The sequence below is a fragment of the Spermophilus citellus genome (genome assembly GCF_964194105.1).
Source record: "Spermophilus citellus genome assembly, chromosome: 4".
Taxonomy (NCBI): Eukaryota; Metazoa; Chordata; class Mammalia; order Rodentia; family Sciuridae; genus Spermophilus; species Spermophilus citellus.
Window position 1 is genome coordinate 130,568,157 of NC_138185.1, and position 23,345 is coordinate 130,591,501.

At 43.5% G+C, this 23,345-nt stretch overlaps 1 protein-coding gene across 1 annotated transcript in view; it reads left to right on the plus strand.

Moving 5' to 3' along the window:
• Positions 1-14,025: 14,025 nt before the first annotated feature.
• The window catches only part of SHC4 (SHC adaptor protein 4), a 130,957-nt gene continuing 121,637 nt past the window's right edge, over positions 14,026-23,345 (plus strand). Inside the window, exon 1 of the mRNA XM_081293224.1 lies at positions 14,026-14,990. Coding sequence (XP_081149350.1) covers positions 14,406-14,990 — 585 coding nt within the window. The 5' untranslated portion in view covers positions 14,026-14,405. The remainder of the gene's footprint in view (positions 14,991-23,345) is intronic.

Consider the following 23,345-nt stretch of genomic DNA (forward strand, 5'->3'; position numbering starts at 1 on the left):
ACATAGTAATACAACCATTGGCACCATGACTGCAGACTGAAGAATTAGAGCTGTCTCTCAGATGGAAGACCAGGTGCAAGGTCAACTCTTTGTGGATGTTGTAGTCACAAAGAGTACATCTGACCTCCAGCTATTTCCTTCTGAAGATAAGCCTTTGCTGGCCAAGGAGTCCTTCTTCAGCCAAGATCTTGGCCATCACATTCTCGGTGGTATCACTGTGCTTCATCTCTAGGCTGATGGTTTTGGTGGTGAGGATCTTCAGGATGATCTGCATTTTGGCCTATTATCAAATACAAAGAGGCTGCAAATCACCATTTACATGGAGTCACCCAAGAACTACCATTGTGCCACTCAACAAGGCCACTGGCCCCTGAATCAGTGTGTTCTTGCAGTGTTACATAGAAGCATTAACAGGCCTAGCCAAAAGCTATCTAATTATAGGGGGTGGGGGAATGTCACTGTGTTTGATTTTGGTTTTTACTATAATTAAGAGCTAAAACTCTGAAGTTACATGTTAACTTGTAGACCTTGTCTGGAATAGAGACAAATAATTTCTGTCTAGTAGCAAAGATAATCATTAGGTTATGGTGTTATCGCTCGGTAGAACACTAACCAATTTGTTCTCTAACTTCACAAACTTATTTCATAATAACTTTCCTGGTAGCTTGTGAGATGCCACCTGTAAATTATTTAAGCTTATTTGAGCATCTTCACTCAGCCTTGAGCCAGGAAGATTTAGGTTTGGCATTGCAAACTATTTTGTGGCCCCTCCCACTCAATGGATTGCGCAATGCACCTGACCTCTGTCTTCCCTGGGCTAGGGAGTCTGCACTCATAGCTCTAGAGTGGGGCATAACCCGTTGGAAACTAGGTAGCTCACCTCCTACCTTATTTGGCAAAAGAACATTCCTTGGAAAACCTTTGATGCTTCCCCCAAATAAATAAAGCAAATGTGGGTTCTCGCTCTCTTCCCAGTGTAGAAGATTGATTCCTAAGTTGGAAGAGCCATCCCATCCCCACTTTCTAAAATCACTTCCAGTGTCCTGTGTTTCTTCACCATTTTCTCTTTCTTAGCTTTATTTTGCAGCCAGCCCTTTATGCGCAGAGGAACCCTGGAATTTCATCACCTGCATGGGAAGTGAGCAAGAGTAGCCTATATAAACTCTTGTTTCTCTAATTCGCATTTAAACCAGACTTACCAGAGTACTGGTCCGTTCTCACTTTGACAAATTGAATAAAATGCATTTAAAGAAAGTCATGGATGATGTCACTATAATATGTTATCAATCATTTGACTTTGTGTGAATGAAGAATCCAGGAGCAGATCTTGAGAAGCTGAAAGATATGATATTTGACATTTGAGAAAGAGGAGAAGGAGTTCATGGACTGAGAGTGAGGAGGATTACCAAACTTCTCAGGGCAGTTTGTCATATAGTTCCTTTGTCCTTGATCAGTGGCCAGTGTCATGATTTACTTGGTATGGCTTAATTATTCCTTGAAATAGGATTTTCAAGGAATGATGGGGGGAGAGATTGAAAAGCTATTTAGGGATAGCCTTGGTGAAGGATTAGAATTTTATCCTATAAATCTCAGGAGTCATCAAAAGTTTTAATCCAGGAATGGATGTGATCATATTTTTTAATGAGAAGAAAAAAATAATTCTGACAAATGTATTGGATATGTGAAGTCTCACTGAGAGATGACCAAGGCCTGACCTGTGAGTGGAAAGTTGAGGATAAAATCAAAAGGCAATTCAAAGATAGAATGGACAGGTTTGATGAGTGATCAGATGTGGGGCATGAAGAGAGAGGCATCTGGGGTGACAGCTGGATGGGGGGAGGGGCACTAATGCTCTTAGTCAATCACAGAATGTCAAGGAGAAAAGCTCTAGTTTTGACCCTCTGAGTTTGAAGATGGACAGAAATTTGAATCTGGAACTTGGAGTTTGGATTACAAAGAAAACTTAAGGCTTATCAGTGAATTGGGTTTTCTTTCTTTGTTTACTTATATTTTTTTCTGTGGTTCTGGGATGGAACCAGGCCTGGAGTGTGCTGGGCAAACATTCTACCAGTGTACTTCATCCTCGGCATAGTGCATCAGTTATTAATAAAAGCTATGGACATGTGTGTGATGGTTGCAGACAAATGTATCATGGGAAATCTCCCCATGACTTTACTGGCTAAGGAATAGTGGTATGGTTTACCAAAAGACATCTTCTTCAATTAGAGTATATTACAGCCATGAATAATAATACCTCAGCAATATCCATTCTCCATGCCCATTTTACTATTGTTAAATTGGAGGCTTAGAAAGCAAAAAAAAAAATTTCTTAAGTGTATGTTGCAGGAATGGAAGATTATATGGGAAACAGCTGAAGCAAATCCTGCAGCCCTGACAAACACAAATGAGCTGTCTCAAATGTCATGCCTCCAACCCCATGTCTTCCTTTCTATTGACATGACTGACACGGACCAAACTGAGTGTGGGATGACTGGTCTGCTTTATTGTGTGCCTCACCCCCACCTGACTTTTCTTCAGTGTGTATATATATATACACATACACACATATACACACACACATATACATATATGTATATATAATTTGTTGCTTGATCTCAGGTGGCATTTGTCGGATCACCTTTATTCTAAGGCTCTAAGAAAGTGGAGAGCAAAGTGCAATTAATTCTCATGCTTCCACCTTTCGCCTTCTTCCACAGTCATCTACATGCCACCAATCTTGCTTCATTTGTGTCCCATTTCTCCCAACTTTTTCTCCTCTGCTTGATTACTGTAAATTTCCATAATCGCATTGCTTCATCCTTGAATAGTTCTGTATGTATCTCTAAAAGGTAAAGATTCTTTCTCAAAACATAACTTAGGGAAACATTTAAAATGTTCTAGGTCAGAATGTGTGGGCTCAGCATCCATTCAGCCTGGTGTTGGTTAGTTCTGCCCCTGCCTTGGGCCTCTGTGCTAATATTATGGTTTGGATGTGAGGTGTCTCCCGAAAGCTCATGTGTGAGACAATACAAGGAAGTTTAGAAGAGAAATGATTGGGTTATGAGAGCTTTAATCCAATCAGTGAATTAATCCCCATGGGAATTAACTGAGTGGTAATTGAAGGCAGGTAGGGCATGGCAGCAGGAGGTGGGTCCTTGGGGGCATGGCCTTTGGGGTTATATCTGGCAATTGGAGTCTCTCTCACTTCCTGATCATCAGGTGAGTTACTCCTACCACCCCCCCCCCCCCCGACTCTTCCACCATGATATTCTGCCTCACCTCAAGCCCCAAGGAATGGAGAATGCAGTCTATGGACTGAGACCTCTGAAACGGTGAGCCCGCAAATATACTTTTCCTCTTTTACAATTGTTCTCATCAGATCTTTTTCCTCTTTTACAATTGTTCTCATCAGATCTTTTAGTCCCAACAGCGAAAAAACTGACTAAAACAGCTAATAAACGTGACTGCCTCATAACGATGGCCTACTATGTGTCCTGTACTCATTTATTTCTTACAGTAACACTATATAGACATTGTTATCTTCATTGTACAGGTGAAGAGAAACTGGGGCTCAGAGAAGTGAAATAATTTGTGAAGGAAGACACAGAGATAAAAACATTTTGAAAAGAAAAGTTGATGACTTAATATGGAGGTTCTGCAAGGAAGCCCATCCTTTAGAAAGATCAGCTCACCCTACAGTCGGTATTTAAAGGAAAATCATGAGGTCACCAGGATTACTACATGTGCAGTTAGTCTAGTTATGGCAGAAAACAGCAGTTTTTCTCTCGTGATTGTCACATTTGCAGAGGTCAGCACATATTTTTCAGTTCAGCATCGCAAAACTGTTTGGTTAGGGAGTTTATAAGTTTTGAGGGAGCCGGAGATGTCATTTCCTTTGGGGACTAAAATGAGCTGAAGTAGACTTATTCCCTATTTATCGATTCCCTTATTTATTTAGGTTTCTGTTGCTGCTTTGTTATCTTGAGCTGCAAAATGCTTCTTTCTCCCCCACTTGATTTGTAATACAGAGTGATCACTACTGTTGTCATAAAAAAAAGCCACAAATTTAGCAACTTAAACAGCAATACAAATTTATTATCTTAATTTTGCATAGGCCAGTCCACCCTCTGGTCTCCAAAGATTCACATCTGTTTCACATGCAAAATAAGTTCACCTCATCCCAAGGTCCTTAAAATTCTCAATTTATTATAGCAATGACTCAAAGTCCAAAATCTCACTAAATCTTATCCTCTCAGACGTCCCAAATCTCATTATCTCAAGCATCTAAATTAGGTATAGGCAAAGAACTGAGAATGTTCCATGTTCCATCCTGAAAGAAAGTATTCTCTATCTGCAGATCTGCGAAACTAAACCAAATTATCTGCTTTCAAAATATAATGGTAGGACAGGCATGCAGTAACAGTTACAGATATTCTAGTTCCCAAGGGAAGAAAATTAAAAGCAAAAAAGCATTATTGGGTTTCAAGTAATTCACAAATATAGCCAGGCAAATCATTCTAGGTTTCAAGGTCTGGGAATAATCCTTTGTGGCTCATGATTCTATACCCCAGACTCATGGCTCTGTCCTCTGAGTCACCCCCACTTTCTCATGAAGGGTAGCATGTGGTTGCAGATAAATATTTCTCCAACTTGTTTTTTGCCCATAGGAATTTGGGGGTTTGACAGCCTTCTTGGTTTTGTACTCTGTTGCTCATTTCTACTAAAGTTACTGGAGTTTCTGCTGATTTAACATTCTCAAGTACCTAATGTCGGGGGCTGGGGTTGTGGGTCCGCAGTAGAGCACTCACCTAGCATGTGCAAGGCCCTGGGTTCGATCTTTGGTACCACATAAAAAATAAATAAATGAAATAAAGGTATTGTGACCAACTACAACTAAAAAATAAATATTAAAAAAGTATCTAATGTGTCTTCCGTGTATGTTATGTCAATTTACTCCATTAGACAAGAAGTATATGCACAGATCTTTCTAGATATTCTTTTTTTTTTAACTTTTTTTTTCTTTAATATTTATGTTTTAGTTTTCAGCGGACACAACATCTTTGTTGGTATGTGGTGCTGAGGATCGAACCCGGGCCGCACGCATGCCAAGCGAGCGCGCCACCGCTTGAGCCACATCCCCAGCCCCCTTTCTAGATATTCTGACCTCCATTTTTGGCTTTTCTTGCTGTAGCTAGAAGCACATATGCTTTTTTAGTTTTATTGATGGTATTTGTGCATCATTCTGATAATATCTTCTAAGAGCCTTTTGTGTGACTTATACCTTTTTATTTTTCTGAGGTGCCATGCCCTGGATTTTTCCTGTAGTGCAAACTAGCCTGGACTCCTTTAATTTTAGCATCTTTCATCATCTGGATAATATGAGAGTTTTCAAAACCATCTAATCCTATTTTCGTTTTTTTTTAAATGCGTTTCCCCTCAATTTGTCTTTATCTCCCATTTTATTAAAACTAGCAAGAAGAAATAAGACCTTACTTTCAAAACTTTTCTTGGAAGTCTCCTCTGCTAAAGGTCAAATTTTATGTTGTACAAATTCTGCTTTCCACACAATTGCAGGACACAATTCCACTAAGCTTTTTGCTTCTGTTTATCAAGGATCCTCTTTCCTCCAGTTTCAAATGACATGCCTCTTAGTTTTTCAGAGACCTCACTTGACAGCACCAGTTATAGTTTGAATCTGAAGTTTTCCCTAAAGCTCTTCTATTAATGCAGGAATATTCAAAGGCTAAATGGTTACATTATGAGAGGAATTACCTAATTGGTCCCTTCTAGTTAGAATGGACTGACAGGGTAGTAACTGTGGGCAGGTGGGGTATGGCTGGAAGGGGTGGGTCTCTAGGCACATTGCCCGGAAGGGTGCATCTTCCCTGGGACCCCCTGCCTTTCCCCTCTCTGCTTTCCAGCTACCATGAACAGAGCAGCACTCTGTCACACCCCTTCTGCCATGATGTTCTGCCTCACCTTGGGCCCAGAGCAATAGAGTCAGCCCCCATGGACTAAAACATTGAAACTATGAGGGAAAATAAACTTTTCCTCCTGCAAATTGTTCTTGTTGGGTATTTTGGTCATAGTGACAAAAAGCTGACTAACACAGCAACTTTGATATCTGCATTTCTATTAATAGTCCACCTAGGCTTCTCCTGTTGTGCTCCTTCTCGCTACAGCCTGCTGACCAATTTCAAAGTCACTCCACCTTTTGTATTTTTTTATAGCAGTGTCACATTCCTGATGCCAAATTTATATTAATTTCCTACTGCAGCCATAGCAAATTACCATCCATGTAGCTTTGAGGACACAAACTTATTACCTTCTTATGCTATAGTTTAGAGTAGAAGTCTCATACAGGTCTCAGTGGGCTGAAATCAAAGGGCAGGCTGGGTTGCATTCCTTTCTGCAGGCTGCAAGGAAGGATCCAAGGTCTTGCTCTTTCAGGTGGTTAGTGGAATCGAGTCGGTGTTATGGTTTAGATGTTAGCTGTCACCCAAAGGCTACGTATGACACAAAACAAGAAAGTTGAGAGGTAAAATGATTGTGTTATGAGAGCCTTAACCCAATCAAGTGAATTAATCCCTTGGGAGTGATTAACTGGTAAGGTGTGGCTGAAAGAGGTGGATCCCTGGGAGCATGCCTTTGAGGTTTATATTTATTTTGCCCATGGAAAGGAGATCCTGATCCCCCCACCTTCCAGATGTGATGTCCTGAGCTGCTTTCCTCTGCCACATACTTCTGCATGATGTTCTGCTTCACCTTGGGCTCCAAGGAATAGAGCCAGCCCTCTATGTACTGAGACCTTCGAACCCGTGAACCCCCCAAATAAACTTTTCTTCCTCTAATTGTTCTTGTCAGGTCTTTTGGTCACAGCAGAAAAAAAAAATACTGACTGAAACAGTGGGAACCCCTGTTCCTTTACTAGCTGTCAGCTGAGGGATTTTCCCAGTTTCTTCCTGGCCTCCTGCTTCCAATTTTGAGGCCAGAAACAGCAGGTTGAATTTTCTCATGCTTCAAATCTCCCCTTCTTTTTTTTTTTTTTTCCTGCCTCAAATCTCCCAGCTCTTACTGCAGCTGGGAAATGTTGTCTGCTTTGAAGGACTCACGTGAGTAGATTGCGTCCAATCAGATAGTCCACCATCTCAGGGTCTATAAATTAAGGACATCTGCAGTATCTCTTTTGCCATGTTCCTGGGATTAGGGTATGGACGATTTTGAGGGCCTTTAATCTGCCTTCCATACTGCTATTGTTCTGACTTGAACTCAAGTCATTCTGATTACATTTGGACTCTTCCTACCAGGGTTCATAGTCCCTGTCATAACTGGACTTTATCTCATGTCTGGAGGGCCCCTCATCTTGTAGTCTTGTTCTTGCCACTGTATTTGTGTCAGATTAGTAATGCTTTGAGCTGTAAGTAACGGCAAACAGCTAAGATCTCCTTGAGCTGCTTGACTTAGTAGAAGTTTATTTTTCTCACATAACAACATGTGTGGAGGTGGTTGCTGGGCTCAATTTAGTGATTCAGTGATGTCAAGCCTTTGGGCTGATAATTGTTGGTCTTTCTATCATGGTTGGAATGTGGCTGCAAGAGCTCCAGCTAGCACATCCACATGTGCTAGAGAGGAGGACATGGGGATAGGCAGTGGGCTCCAGTTCTGTCTGCCTCTTTAATCAGGAAAGCAGATGTCTTTCTGAAAGTCCCCATCAGACTTTCACTTGCCACCTCATGTGTTAGAACTAGGTCACATGTCCCATCCCATGCTATTATAAGGAGATCTGAGAAAGTTAATCTTCTGCTTTTCCTGGTGGAGGTAGGTAAAGAAGCAGAAAATTGGAAATGAGGTTTGGACCAGCCAAGTTCCATTCTGCCCGGGATCCTGTCTTGGTCTTTTTTTTTTTTTTTAAACCAATTCACATTGGAATCGCCACCCTGCTTCTGAATCAGCTGCCTCCTGGTGATTGTGCTCAGACTCCCTGTCTGACCCCTACTCACTCTTCTGGCAAGATATTCTGACCCCAGCCATCTGGTTAAACTGCCATCTGCAGTGGCTGTAATATGCTTCCCGTCATTTTTTGCTGGTCCCTGGAAGCACCTAACCATCTTTCAGAGGTCGAGAGACTCCACCAGTCCCGGTGACCATGCAGAGGCAAACTTTCATTTTGGTAGCACCTGTTTTCCCATGGGTCTGTTTTAAACACTGTGTGTGCACACTCACATAGGGAAAAAAGGGGGGTGTGGGTGGTAGATTTAGGTCACATTGACCAAGGACATTCTTATCCTAACCTAGCTTTAAATTCTGAGTAGAAAGTCTCCTGAAAATCTCAGCATGGTAGAGGTTATCATTGCCTACCATAATATGTAGTCTCCTCTTCTTCCCTAGTAACAGAACTGTGGTTTTATGTGCAATAGCCACACACCCAAACAAAAGATTTATTTATTCTCAGATGAAGAAGACTTCTCTTACAACTAGGTACAGCCATGTAACTAAGTTCTGACTAATGTGACATGAGTGGATGTTTCCTTACAGAGAGAGCATGTCCCTTTTTATTCTTTAATTTATTTTGCTATTTGGACTACAGATGAAATGGCTGGAAATCCATCAACCATCTTGGGATACGAAGAGGAAGGAATATGTTAGGGATGGCCAAGAGTTGACATTAGCCCTGTATTTCCCACCACCAGGTAAATAAACTTTGCATTTAAGCCACTGTATTTTTAGATTTTTGTGTTATTTGCAACTGAACCATAAGTAATTACTGTAATTCATCTATTTTTTTCTTCTGTGTGATATCTAATGCTTCACATGGCTCTGTAAGGTACATTATCTCATTTTCAACAGATGGAAAGATAGGATTTTTTTTCTTCATTTCTAGGTGGTCATGGTTTCAGGAGAGCTAGTTAGGGCCAACAGCAGCCATCAGAGATGACCACCTAGCAGGACTGAAGACTGGGAAACAGAGAATACCAGTTCAAGAGGCAAAGGACAAGGTTGCTTCCAGAGTCAATAGTCAGTGACAAACCTGGAGCAAAATGGTCCTGCCTCCACTTTTGTCAGATGAGGTCCTGAGTCTCAGATTCAGCCCTTCTTCCCCATCTCACTTCCCCAATTTTTAAAAAATCTTTATTTTATTTATTTTTATGTGGTGCTGAGGATCGAACCCAGCACCTCTCACATGCTAGACAAGCGCTTTACCACAGAGCCACAACCTCAGCCCCCACTTCCCCAATCTTAAAATGGTGTTTTGGTCTTCATTGCAGAAGAGTAAAATATCCCACCTCAAATACATTTCCTTGGTATATTCTGAATTGTTTATTCAGAGAAATTATAGTCACAGGAATGGCTCTGAAAAGCTGTCCTTTTGTCAAAGAAATTGACATCTCTCTACACCAAAAAGTGTCAGATGCAGACAGAGCATTTCTTTTCTTTTAAGTTGTAGTTGGACACAATATCTTTATTTTACTTATTTATTTTTATGTGGTGCTGAGGATTGAACCCAGTGCCTCACATGGGCAAGAAAAGTGCTCTACCACTGAGCTGCAGCCCCAGCCCCAGACAGCATTTCCATCTGATGTTCCCCTGTCTGCTTCAGAGGGATCTTTCCATGCACAAGAAGAGATCAGGGGTCTGACACCTGACCCAGACAGGTGGCTGTTCCCTGGGAGACTTCCTCTTAACACAAGGCCACCCTTGCTCACTGTATACATTGTCCTTCCTGGAAAAGAGGTAGATCAAGTTTTAGAATGATATGAAGTAGGTGGGTAGTCACATACCTGTGATATCCCCCCCCAGCCCCCCTCCTGTGACATGGCTTCCTTGAGAGGTGGGGGCAGATTTCTCTTTGCACTGTCAATCATTTTATATAAATATTGTCTCCAGGAATTCTTCCCTCCTGAACTACAGCTTCAGCCACATTGCCACTGCTCACTGGTGGGCTCCTCTTGCATATTGCTGGCTGGCCATGTGTGTAAGGGTTCTCCATTATAATGGAAATACTGGTGGCGGGCTGGAGTGGCCTCCTTGTGCTATCACATTCTGATGGCCCCTGTTCTACTTCATTCCAAAGTAGCAATCTGGCCACAGTCCTCCAGAGTAACTTCTGCTTTATTCTGCCTACACCTCCCCATACACTCCAATGCACCCTTCTTCCACCCCAAATTCCACACTGTATTAACTTCAAGCTCTGAGTGACATTGTGGTTTTGTTTTGTTTTGTTTTGTTTTGTTTTGTTGTTTGTTTGTTTTGGGCCAAGTTCTCTTCTCTCCCACTACTCCCACCTGGCTAATTCTAGCAAGGCCCTGCCTGACCCAGCTCAACCCACAGAGCAGGCTGCCCCTTAGGAAACTGGTGTGCTGATTCACAGCAGGTACACAGGAGGGGCACATCTCAGAGCAAAGGAGGCACACCAGATAGCCTGAGTAAAGCTGTCTCTGCCGAGGATGAGGATGTGAGGGGTTCATGGTTCTTTGGTCCTTTAATAACAATCACAGTTTTTCTTATCTGTGATTCATATTTTTCCTTATGAGGTATTTAGTGTGGATTTTCTTTAGGTCTGAGGTCCAAAGAGGAGAAGAGAGCAAAAACGAACATTTAGTGAACATGAAGCAGGAGTTAGGTCCTTGCAAACTCTGGACTGTAACACAGCAGTTAAGGGCCTGGGGTTGGAATAAGTCAGTGCTCACATCTACCCAGATCTGCTAATTACTAGCTCTCTGACTTGGACAAGTCAGTGAATGATAAATAGCACCTGTTGCATGGAGTTGCTGGGAGGTTCACATATGAATTGCTTAGTTTGGGTCCAGCAGATATTATCTCTTACCAGGCTCATTTTACAGATAAGAAAACTGAGTCTCAGAGAGACTATGCTGCTAATACACACTGCTTGTGGGTAGTAGTCCAAGTACCAAAGTTTCTTGAGTCATTTAGTATCATCCTCACTTTGAGAGATTATCTTTGGGCTAAAAACACTTCCCCTGGAAATTGTGTGTGTGTATTGGTGGGGGTAGTGACAGGAAGAACAATAAGCAGGGGATATTCTGTTAGACCCCTCTGTCATTGATCTGTGAGGGCAGCATAAGGTTCTCAGCAATTCAGGCACAGAGAGGTAAAGTAACTTTCTCAAGGCAGTACCTCATGAGATAGTCACTAGTGGCAGTGACCTCAAAGAACTTCCCAATTCTGTTTCTGCTCAATTGTGTCCCAGAGTCCTGGGGAACAGCAGGATGGTGTGGTCCTCAACATAGGCCCAGAACTTGGTCTTAGGCTCTCTGCTCCCGTGGGAGGCAGTAGAATGCAGAGGTTAGGACACTGGCTCTGCAGTGAGGCAGAGCTGCTGGAGGGGTCTTGGCATCATTGTTCAAAAGTGGGGAGACATGGACCAAGCACTCGTCTCAGCCTCATTTCCACATCTATAAATGAACACAGTCACAGCCTCCAAGAGTTACAATTGGATAGGAATATAGGTGAACTGTCAGGTGTTTCATAAATAGTAGCTCTAATTCATATTATGTTTGGTATTACCTGTTGAAGAGGATGGTTTAATACCCTAGAAGAAAAGCAAACCATCTACCTTGTATACCACCTACCTGGAATAGAAATCCACGCAATTAACAATCATTCTCATGAGCTGTTGAGACATCTTTTCAGCCCTGTGTTTGGACTGAAAGCTGCCGAGCCATTCTGGCTGGCTGCCTGGAGGCTTACCCCACTGCTCAGATGCAGATCTGAGCTCTTTCACTTTCATGAGCAGCCATGGCTGAGGTACCTAGGAGAGTCAAGGTCTCCAGGGTTCCTGGGCAGTGACCTGCCTGCTTTCTTACTGTTCTGGTTCCAGTCACAGCTCTCCCAGAATTCCTTCTGAAGAATGGAGGTTGGTTTGGGCTCTGGAAGTCAATGAGTCCTACAAAGACAAAGTCCTCCATGAGGATTCACAACCAGCAGCCCTCTGGCCAATGTTCTCAGGCCCATATGATTTTTAGGAAAATGTTTCTTTGGACAATGTTGGCTTTCTTGTCTTCCCCAATTTGGTGCTCTTTAATTGCTTAGGATGATATAGGGTTAAGAGTAGCAATGTTAGAGGGAGGAGCCTGGTTCCAGTAGTCTTTTAAAAATACTCTCTCTCCATCATGTACCTAAGTGAGGCAGCCTTTCTCTGGAGCACTGTGCCAAGACTTCTCAGGGATTAGGATTGTCTCATAATCCCTCCTAACATCTCCATTAGATAGCTGCTCCTAACAGATGAGGACATCCAGGCACAGAGAGGTAAAGTAACTTTCTCAAGGCAGTACCTCATGAGATAGTCACTAGTGGCAGCAAGGAAGGAGCCTAGGGTAGGACAAGGCAGAGAAGGAAAAGACAAAAAGGAACAGGGAGGAATAAGAGATAACAATCTTATAGAGCCTATTTCCTAAGCCCCAGGGATATGACTTATTTACCTCTACCCTCAGCTTTGCCAGGAGGAGGTTTGGGGATAGATGAAGGTCAGCAAGGATTGAAAGGAAGATTCACAAAGATGCTGAAGGCGTTTGGGAGGATTGGGGTGGAGGTGGGGGGGGAGGACACTTAGCAGACAGGATGCAAAAAGATTTATTCTTTCCGTGGAGGAAGTAAGAAGCCCAAGAGGATGCCTTTCCCAAGGGGTCACCAGCAATCATTTAATTCCATACCTGTGTTTGCATTCCTGGTGAGCTCAGTCTATTACAGTCGTGAATACCCATGAGCCGAATGCAGCCTGTGGTCAGTGAGACATCAAGGCACATCCCTGGTTCCCTTAGTTACTAGTTTGCTTTAATTTTTGAATTAATGAACAATTTCAGATACCAGAGCCTTGACCCACGGAGAAATGCAAGGTTTAGCCATTTTCTTATCTCTTCCACCAGGTGATTTTCATCCCCTCCCCACCCTCAGCCCAGTGTCTCAGCACTTTCCTCTTCTCTGTTCCTGAAAAAAACCTGCATTTCCTCTGCCCAGCTCCGGTTCTGGCTTCCTGTATGCTAAGCCTCTTGCAGTTATCATCATGTCTTCAAATACATTTGATAGGTTCAGGAAGCTGCACCGGAGGGAAGATGGAACCAGCAATCAATATTAAAAAAAAAAAAAAAAAAGGAACTATGTTTCTAAGAAAAATGCATCACTGGTTTCCCACAGGAGTTGTTTGTGTACCATATGCTCTAATATCCGGGGACAATGTATCTAATCTTTATCTTTTGTGCTTGGCTCTCCCCAGCCATCTCAACAAGAAAGAAAATAGATCTTTTAACCTGCTGTTACCAGCTTTCTGATATTCTATAGTAAAGACTGCCTTTCCTTTTAACCCATTCATTCATCAGACAGCACAAAATAAAATATACACCCCCCATCTATTTCTCCCGGCTACTAGTTTAGTATATTTATGGTGCATGAGTCATCGAGCTGCTGTCTGATTGGATAAAAACCAAGCACCCCTGAGACCATCAGTCAATTACAGCTATTCTCAGCTTCATTCACAGATTTATTAGCTTGCACACACGGAGAGAAATTCATTCGGCAAAGTTCATTCATAAAAATTTCAACACTCTGCTTATCATTCTGCACATCTCAGCCTTCTGCTGCGAATGGGCTCCTGAAAGAAGCTCCAAGAGTCCGGGAGGGAGGGAAGCTCTGAGCCAGGGTGGGCAGGCTGGGAGGGAATCTGAGGAACACGGCGGGGTGGGGTGGGGGAGAATGGAGGGATCTGGAGTCAGTGAAACAATGCGGAGCAGCTCCTGTCGCTAGTACTCCTGGCTTGTGGCCCAGAATGGGATGCAAGACCAGATCTTCCAAGAGAGAGCAGCCATCAGAATCAAAGAACCCAGACAGAAGGGCCTTTGACTCATATATACATTATATTTTTCCTCTTTAAATGAACAATCACTGGAACAGATAAAGGGTTAATAGGCCAGTCATTGCCCCGCCCTGTGGGAGCAGGTTTGAAAGTTCCTGTGAGCAGAAGGGGAGGCTGGGGGAAGGGGGGGGGTGCGTGCTACATATTTCTGCTAGATTCCTGCAAGGCTAGAGATGCAGCTGGACCGGCTGGCTAGTGTTCTACTGGGTTCTGTGCGGAAGAGTTGGCGGTGAGGGATCCCTGTCGCTGGTAGCCTGGGTGCAGGATTTCCCAGCAAGGAATCCGAGGCGAGAGCACCAGGCCCCTGCCTCGGTCAGGGAGGGACTGAAATCAGAGATGGGGAGGCGTTTCCCCCTGGGCTGTCATCCTTAAGCGTCCGGAGCCGAGGCGGGCAAGGGTTAGAGCAGAATTAGAGAGGTGGCTGCTACGCGATTTGCGAATTGCACGGGGCGTTGAGGCATTTGATGTCCATACCGGTTATCTGCCAGACAACGAAGCGATTTATGCTACAATATCCTGTTTCAGCACTGCCAAGGCTATGCGAGAACGCGGCCAGGACAGCCTGGCAGGACTTGTGCTGTATGTAGGACTCTTTGGGCACCCCGGGATGCTGCACAGGGCCAAGTACAGCCGCTTTCGGAACGAGTCCATCACGTCTTTGGATGAAGGCAGTCCTGGAGTCTCTGTCGGGAACAAGGGCTCGCCGCAGCCACCCCACCCTGGTCTGGCACCTCACCTGCCGGCTGAAGATGCCACCTTGCCGACCCAGGAGAGCCCCACCCCACTGTGCACCTTGATCCCCGGCATGGCCAGTATGAAGCTGGCCAACCCTGCCACTTTATTGAGTCTGAAAAACTTTTGTCTAGGTACCAAAGAGGTGCCCCGGCTGAAGCTCCAGGAAAGCCAGGATCCGGATCCCAGTAGCCCAGCATCCCCAGAAAGCAGTCTGAATAAAATCGGGTCTGCACCTGCAAGGCAGCCGGACCTGTTGGGACACAGGGTGACCTCCTTAAGCCCTGATGCTTGCCCACTTCCTGGTCCTGGAGAACAAACCCCAAAAAGCAGGCAGGACCAACACTTTCTGCAGCCCCTGTTGGGGATGGGCATGAACTTCTGCGTGAGGGTAAGTCCATTTCCCTCTCTGCACTCCTGAGGACTCTGGGGGAAAGAGACATTTTCCCTGATTTCTGCAAGGGGCTGCACATTACCTGCCTGGGTTCTAGATTTGAACAAGACATTGTGCAACGGGGCCAAGGGAGAGGGGAGCTGGCTTTACACATTTTCCAGTAAATATCTGGCATGTACCAGAGTCAGAAAGACAACCTTTGGTTCAAGGGCATGAACTGGTGCTAACTTGTAGATAGTTGCTTGTGTAGGGACAACTTTTGATACAGACAGCTGAGGTGGCACCTTCTTGTCTCCATTGGACCTAACATTGTGGCAAAAAGAGTCAAGGGTTTCAAATCTGAATAGTGATTGAGACTTGGTAGATTATAATGGCTGTTGTATTTTGGATGAATCCAATAGAAATTTCTGTTAGAGAGGAGCATGTGGTATATAAGGGAGCTTGAATTAGTTTTGAAAAAAATTAATTCAACATTTAACAAACACTTCTCAAAATATGGCCGAGTCTTCAACCCTTGTGCTAGGAGGAGGTCTTAGCTCCTCGGTGCATATTTATTGCCTACACTGCAGCAAGTAGGCCTTGTCCATGGGCTACGTGCAAAATCAAGGCTCTCACTAGCCTTGCATCTGTCCTTGCCCAGTCAAGTTCTGGCCCCTTGCCCTTTTAAAGCTCAGATCCCAATGAACACTTGTAAAATAATAAGAGCACAATGCTTACCTATGGATATCTAGTGTGATAATGCTGAGGGAATTCAGAAAAAGGGAAAGGTGCTTGTGATCTGGATTCATTCATGTGGTAAACCTTCAAGGGAAGGTGCATCTTGGAAAAAATATCATATCTAGAGGAGATTCCTGGAGGTGCAAGAATAGGAGCAAAGACATTGTGGTGGTGGCAGGGGACCCTCCGTAGGGCTATACAGGGCTTCCTTGAAAAGAAAGGAAGATGCTGGAAAGTGGAGATAGTGGGTGATAAAGAGAGTGGCTGGTATCACAGTGCTCAAACAAACATGAATAAAGACAAGTATAGATCCTGCATAGTTTAGGGATGAGGGGCAGTTGTCCAAAGCTCTCCAATGCCAAATGAGAGGGTTGTAAACACTCTGAATGGTGAACAAGAACCCTCCCTGGTCTGTAGGCAAATCATGACTTGATGGCAGTAGTTTTAAAAGATCAGACTATTGATTTATTGGACATGAATTGAAGCAGGGAAAAATTTGCGGCTGGAAGGCCAGTGAGAAATCTTGTTATTGCTTTTGTTTGTGAAGACTGAGGATGATTATTGTGAAGAGTGAAAAATTACTTTCAAATTTAAGTCTTGGAATGACATTAGCAATGCCAAAGAAAGAAAAGGAGTGAATTAGGGAGGGGGATTTGTGCTAAGTGTGCTTTTGAAAGATAACATTAAAATAATATTATCTAGTGGTGCTAATACGTAGGTAGAGAACAGAATAAGACTGGCACTAAGGTGAGAGTTTTGATCTGAAGGTATTGATTTGAGAGCTACTGCAATAACTGGATCACAGACAGACAAGAGGGGATCTTGAGGAAGGCCAAATAATAAATTCCGGAAGGGTTGTAGAGGGAGCAGGCTCAGGGTATCCTCAACAGACGGACACCTGCAACCTGAAAGATAAATGTATGGAGCACTCAGTTCTTGCCTTCCAGCACAGTGAGTGGCCCATATTGGAAACACTTTAATGTGTCTACTGAAAGTTCATTTGTCAAGCTTCAGTGCATGCCAAATCCTCGTAGGAAAACAAGTGACTCTCTTAACCCATGCTCTCTGCATCTGTCCTTCTGAGGTCTGCAGATCCTCTGCCCTCTGCTTCACCTTCCCTTCTCTCTTGTACCTCCTGCCACCTCCCCACACCCACACACCTGTACAGTTTTAAATGTGGAATAGTTGCTATGCATTCTCTATTTTCCCTGGGAAGTGATCTAGCTGGCATTTTAGGTTTTTAATGAGGTCACCAGCTGTCTTTTCATGGCAATGATAACTGACCCCAGGAAAAGTGCTGACCCCATGACCCAAATGCACACTAGATAATGCCAATAGCTGTGATGTGACTCCAGTTACTACCTCTCTTACAAAGTCACAATACATGGAGGAGCTTACTTGAATTTTTATACAATCCTAACTTTACGATTTAGAAGGATCCTATTCATCAACTCATCAAAATCAGTGCCTCTATGAGGAAACTGTACCCTAAAGAAGTAATTTTTAAGGCCACACATTGAGTCCAAAGCAGATTGAGATTTGGAACCTAAGTCTCCTGTGTATCATTCTTGGTGCTCTTTCCCACAGGTTCTCATCCTGATGGATGTTCTTGTCCTAAGAATCCTTTTGAGACATGAACCTCTTTTTAAAAGCTGCAATGCCAACCTATTAATATACAGTGAAAAAATATCATACCAAGTGAACCACAAATGTGATCCATGTAACTCATCTGCAGGAAAAAGCACATAGGAAGATTTAAGTCAGTGCTTGCTTAATGATGATGTCTTTGGATCCAGAAGTCACATTCTTAATGGCTAGTGGACTGGGCGGGGACGGGGGGCGGTGGAATTTTGTAGGCAAAATCTGCCTCATAGTCTAGTCTATATCCATGACATGTAACTGCTCCCCTCCCTGCCAAAACTTATTTGCCAACTCATCCACTCATTTTTTCAACAAGTATGGACTGTGAAACAATTATGTGGTAAGAGCTATTCTAGTTTTTGTTCTGGGCATCCGTGAGCAAATTGGACCAGGTGTGAGCCCTAATGGAACTTTCATTCTAGTGCATGGAGTTGGGGCCTAATAAAACAAGCAAGTCACTGTTTCAGCAGGCAGTGAGTTCTACAGAGAGCAATGATGCAGGGTAAGTGAAACAGGTAGCACCTGAATGAAGAAGGCAGATATTCCTTCTGGGTATAAAACGGGTACTGTTATAGCTTCTTTTCATTTTCTTGCATCTTTTCTCTTTGCAATAGAGACTGTACTTTTCATCTACTCTAAGTTAGCATTGACATTGGGTTAAATGTCTTTGTAGAAAAGGACTTCCATTGGTATTATGACATAAAATTAGTAATACAGTTAAGAAGCACTATGAATCCTAAGCACCTCCCACCTGCAGAGGGAGCAGGCTCAGGGCATCCTCAACAGATAGGCACCTGCAACCTGAGTAACTTTCATTTTTAAGCTTAGACTTTGAACCCCCTGAAGTCTCTCTGGAAAGATGTCCTGGCAAACCATTTTCTGAGAGATACCAAGCCAGGAATGAGACAGTCAGGCCCTGGTTTGGGCAAAGTAGTGAGTTGGCTGAAGTCCATTAAGTGGTGTCAAATAGTGACTTTCATTCTCATCATAAAAGTAAGTATTGTTTCTTAATGAGGTCTTCCCAAGGCACTTCAGTCATCAACAGTCACTCACTTAAAGGTCTCCAAGGTGCCCAACATAATCTGCAGTAAGTGTAGAAAATACATAATGTGATCAGCACTCTCACTCTAAAATGAGAGAATTTCCCTCTGTGTTCTTCAAAGTGTCCCCTAGCATGAGTGTTTAATGACTCCAAGACTCCTTTCTTCACATGGGAGGTGTTTAAAATGTTTAGTTCCTTTTCCCACCACACTCCAACCCTGAACCTGCTTCAAAGACTAAATAAAGCAGAAGCAAAGAAAATTACTCTGACAGAGCTTCTCCAAGTAACCTCAGAGGTTCTCACAACAATGTTCTGAAGAAGACTGTATTCTCCAGGTCAGGACGCTGACACCCCAAGGGTTTGGGATTTGCATATACATTACAACTAGTAAGCAGCAGACTATGGATTCCTATCCAGATTTGACTCCTGTGGTCTTCTTCCTGCATTTCACCTACCTTTGAGCAAGACTGGAAGTTCATGAATGAAATAGTGTAGATGGAGAACCATACTAGGCAGGACAGCTTTGATACAGAACCAGCCCATAGAACTTGGCATTTATTTGCACGATTCTATACTCTTCACTTCTACCCAACCATTTTCCCCAGACTGTATTAGTTTGCTATTGCTGCTATAACAAGTATCACAAACTGGGCAGCTTGCAACAACAGAAATTTATTTTCTCACAGTTCTGGAGGCGAGAAGTCCCAAGGCAAGGTATCAGCAGGGCCATGCTGTCTCTGAAGGCTCTAGGGGAGGAATCCTTCCTCACCCCTTCCAACTTCTGGTGGTTGTCAGCAGTTCTTGCTGTTTCCTAGCTTGTAGATGTATCACTTCATTCTTTTCCTTGTCTTCACATAGCATTCTGCCTGTGTGTCCATGACCAAGTTTCTCTCTTCTTATAAGAACACTAGTCATTGGATTTGAGCCCATCCTAGTCAAACTTGACTCCATCTTAACTTGATTACATCTGCAAAAACCAATTTCCAAATGAGGTCACATTCACAGATTCTGGGGAGGTTAAGATCTGAACATATTTTTCCTGGGGGTTTTAGTTCAACACATAACAGTCCCCCAAAACATTTATTGCAGTGTGTTTGCTTACATAGGTATCCTTGTGTTTATCAGCTTTGTGTGTAAATACAAATTTGTCTTGAGAGATTTTCTTACCTTCCTTTGTGAATATCACATTTACTCTGACAAATCACCTTGCTCTGTCTAGTGTTGTATCTTATTTCTGAACCAATAATCTTGTATTGTCAGTATTCTAATTTCAAGACTAGATGTAGTTCACCAAACTAAAATGTTATGTCTACCTCAAATATCTTTTCCACAGGAAAGTGTAGGTCTAGAAGTTAGACAGGCTGGGTTAAAGCATGATGCTGACTGGCTGTGTGACCTTGGGTGAGTCACTTCACCTCTCTGGGGTTTCATCTTCACATACTTGAAATAAGAAGACTGAATAAAATGCTGTTTATTCTCTTGAGGTTCCAAGTCTTCTTTTCCACACGTCTGAAATCTCTTACTATTAGGACTTTTTTTTTTTTTTTTTTTTGGTTAGAAAGACGTCTCTGGAAGAAATAATTTTTAGCATCATCTTGTGAACAGAGAGGATAAAGAATGTCCTTCAGTTACTCTTTGAGAAACACTGAGCTGGCTTCATTGTTAAGCCAGGAAGGGATGTGTTCTAATGGCATGGGTAAAGGTGGTAGATTTTAGAGGTGTGTGGAGAGGAGTCAGATTGTGGAACAACACCCAAGTGTGGGACTCCAGGGAGTGGTGGAAGGTGGGCTAGTCTAGGGGAGGCCAGGGTTGGAAGAGGGGAGCGATGGTGGCAGGGATTATGGGAGCATGGCATTTCTCATGTGTTGGTCTACCAGAAGGACTGCAGGAGCAGCAGGAGTTAACCCTTCCCTGGTCTCTCTGGACAAAAGTGCTTAGAGAAAAAGGCCCTGCCAGACAGACAACCTGGTAATTCTAATCTTGAAAGAGGAAGGCTTGTAACTCCAGAAGACCCCTGGAGAGACAGTCCCATGGTGTACACACAGCAGGGCCAGGCAGTGTCGCTCAGATGCCCACAGCTAAGGAAGGTGGCTTTCTTCCTCTGCCAACTTCCCGCTTTTCTATGTGATTGGTGATTTAGTGGGAGGTGGTGAGAGTAGGTGGAAATAATTCCAGGTAAACAGACAACTTGGCTTGAGGGTATTGCATTTTCCTCCCTGTTTCTTTGTGGGGTGTTTATGAAGTAGATTCTACTAGAACAATCTTAGGAAAATCCTGGCATGTTTGACCTGTATTTTCTTTTTTTAAGAACTTTCCATGTCCCTTGATCTGTCTAGTCCTTCCATACACCTTGACACTAGAGCAAAAAAGAGTTTCAGATATCAGTGAGTCCAAATGCTTCACTTTATAGTCAGCTCCAAGCTGTTTAGTGACTTGCCCCAAACCATACGTCTCGTTAGTGGTAGAGCCCAGAAAGTTTATAGCACTCTATTTTCTACTCCTATCATGCTTATTTTTTTCCATTCCCTGTACTCAATGTGCTATTCCAAATGTTCTCTATTTGGTTAAAATGCTGGACATGCTTTAATAAAACCAAAATTCAAACTTTTTTTCTAATAGGAAAATTGTCTTAAAATAGTAGTGAGAAGATACAAGAAAGAATGGGAGAATGGCAAGGAGCCACTGTTTTCCATTGCTATTAGAAAACATCTGATGCTGGGTAATGTATAAAGAAAAGAGGTTTTTAAGCTCACAATTTCAGAAGCTGAAAGTCCAAGATTGGGCAGCCCCATCTATTTGGTCTCTAGTGAGGGTCACTTGGCTGAATCATAACATGGTGGATGGCGTCACTGTGTGAGTGCATGGGAGAGGGCGAGATCACATGGAGACAGGAAGCTTGAAAGAGTCAAGGTCCAGACTGTCTTTTATAGCAACTCACTCTTGTGGGAACCAACTGGGACTCTGTGAGAACTACATTAATGCCTTCTAAGGGCATGTCCTTAATGACCTACTTACCTCCCATTAGGTCCCATTTCTTAAAAGTTCCACCACCTCCCAACACTGCCACACTGGGACCAAGCTTTCTACCTACCAGCCTTTGGAATACACACTAAGACCATATCCAAACTATTGCAGAGACCTTAGAGCACTGGCTTTGACAATTTTTCCATTGTATTTAAGTAAGTTCCTGAGGGTGGTATGTGTCCATGCTGGACTAGGACTTGTACAATTATGCATGGACTGGCCTATTTCATTCATCTTCTATAACCCTCTGGGGGACATTTCTCCAATATGGCTTCTTTTCACTTCTGTTTCCTTCCTTCCTTCCTTCCTTCCTTCCTTCCTTCCTTCCTTCCTTCCTTCCTTCTTTCTTTCTTTCTTCCTCCTCCTTTTCCTCCCTCTCTCCCCCTCCTCCTCCTTTTCCTCCCTCTCCCCCCCTCCTCCTCCTTTTCCTCCCTCTCCCCCCTCCTCCTCCTTTTCCTCCCTCTCCCCCCTCCTTCTCCTCCTCCTCCTCCTCCTTCTCCTCCTCTTCCTCCTCCTCCTCCTCTTCCTCCTTCTCCTTCTCCTCCTCCTCCTCCTTCCTCCTCCTCCTCCTCCTCCTCCTCCTCCTCTTCCTCCTTCTCCTTCTCCTCCTCCTCCTCCTTCTCCTCCTCCTCCTTCTCCTCCTCCTCCTCCTCCTCTTCCTCCTCTTCCTCTTCCTCCTTCTCCTCCTCCTCCTCCTTCTCCTCCTCCTCCTCTTTCTCCTCCTCTTCCTCTTCCTCCTCTTCCTCCTCCTCCTCCTCCTCCTCCTCCTCTTCACTGGGGATTAAGTTCAGGGATGCTTCACTACTGAACTACATCCATAGTCCTTTTCACTTTTTATTTTGAGACAGGTTCTCCCTAAGTAGTTTAGGGTCTCTTGAGATTTGAGCTAAATATTTAACTGTGGAATTCAGACATTGGAGCAGAAGCACGAGAATGAAGTAACTGGAGGTGTGAAAGCCCACTTGTGAACCAATGCACTAACTTGGGACACTTGGCAATGCCTGGAGACATTTTGGAGTGTAATAACTGGGACAGGAGAAGGGTACTACTGGCCATTAGTGGTTAGAGGTAAGGATGCAGCTGAACATCTTATAACACACAGGGAAGACCCCGTAACAAAGACTCAGGAGGCCCAACATGTCAATAGTGCTGAGGCTGAAACCCCTTTTCAGTGGGATGAATTGCATAAACCTGGGATGTGGATCAGGAGGTAATGCTAATGGAAAAATAAACTAAATTCCTACAAATTCCTAAATTGCTGAGGCCGACCTTGAACTTGAGATCCTTCTGCCTCACCCTCCTGCGTTGTTGGGATTTATAGGTGTGCACCACCTTGCCCAGGTTACTTCCATTTTCATATTGCTCTAAAGCCAATATTATGTAACCACATGGATGGCACTGAACCAACTCTGGAGAATGATCTAGATGATGCACACATACTCTTGAGTCACCCCTTCTACTGAGCTTTGCTTACTCACATCAGCTGTCTGCCCCCAGGGTGGCTAGGTTTTCATACCTACCTGGGCATGGGAATGTGAAGAAATTTCTAATCCTTTGTCTTTCACTTTCCAATTCAGACTACCTGGTAGAGAAGCTGAGAATGTCTTCTTAGGTGAACATACTCTGGCTCCTTTCTTTTATGCAAAAGGACAAAGAGTACTGGGAGGGGGGTGCTGGGTGAGACCTGGAGAGTGGGTGAGACACTCTCAGCTGAGAGTGCCTTTTTACTATCCTAACAATGTTGCAGAGTTTTTCAGAGTAGGAGTACTCCAGGATTAGTACAGACTGTCTATAATTTGTGGGTAAAAAATTTCAAAAATGAAATTTCCCAGAGAAATAATGATAAGACTTGATAAGCTTTCTCTTATGGTTAGAGAGAGGATCAAGCTAAGCACAGAACTTGTGTCATAATAGCTTCCAGGTGGGGG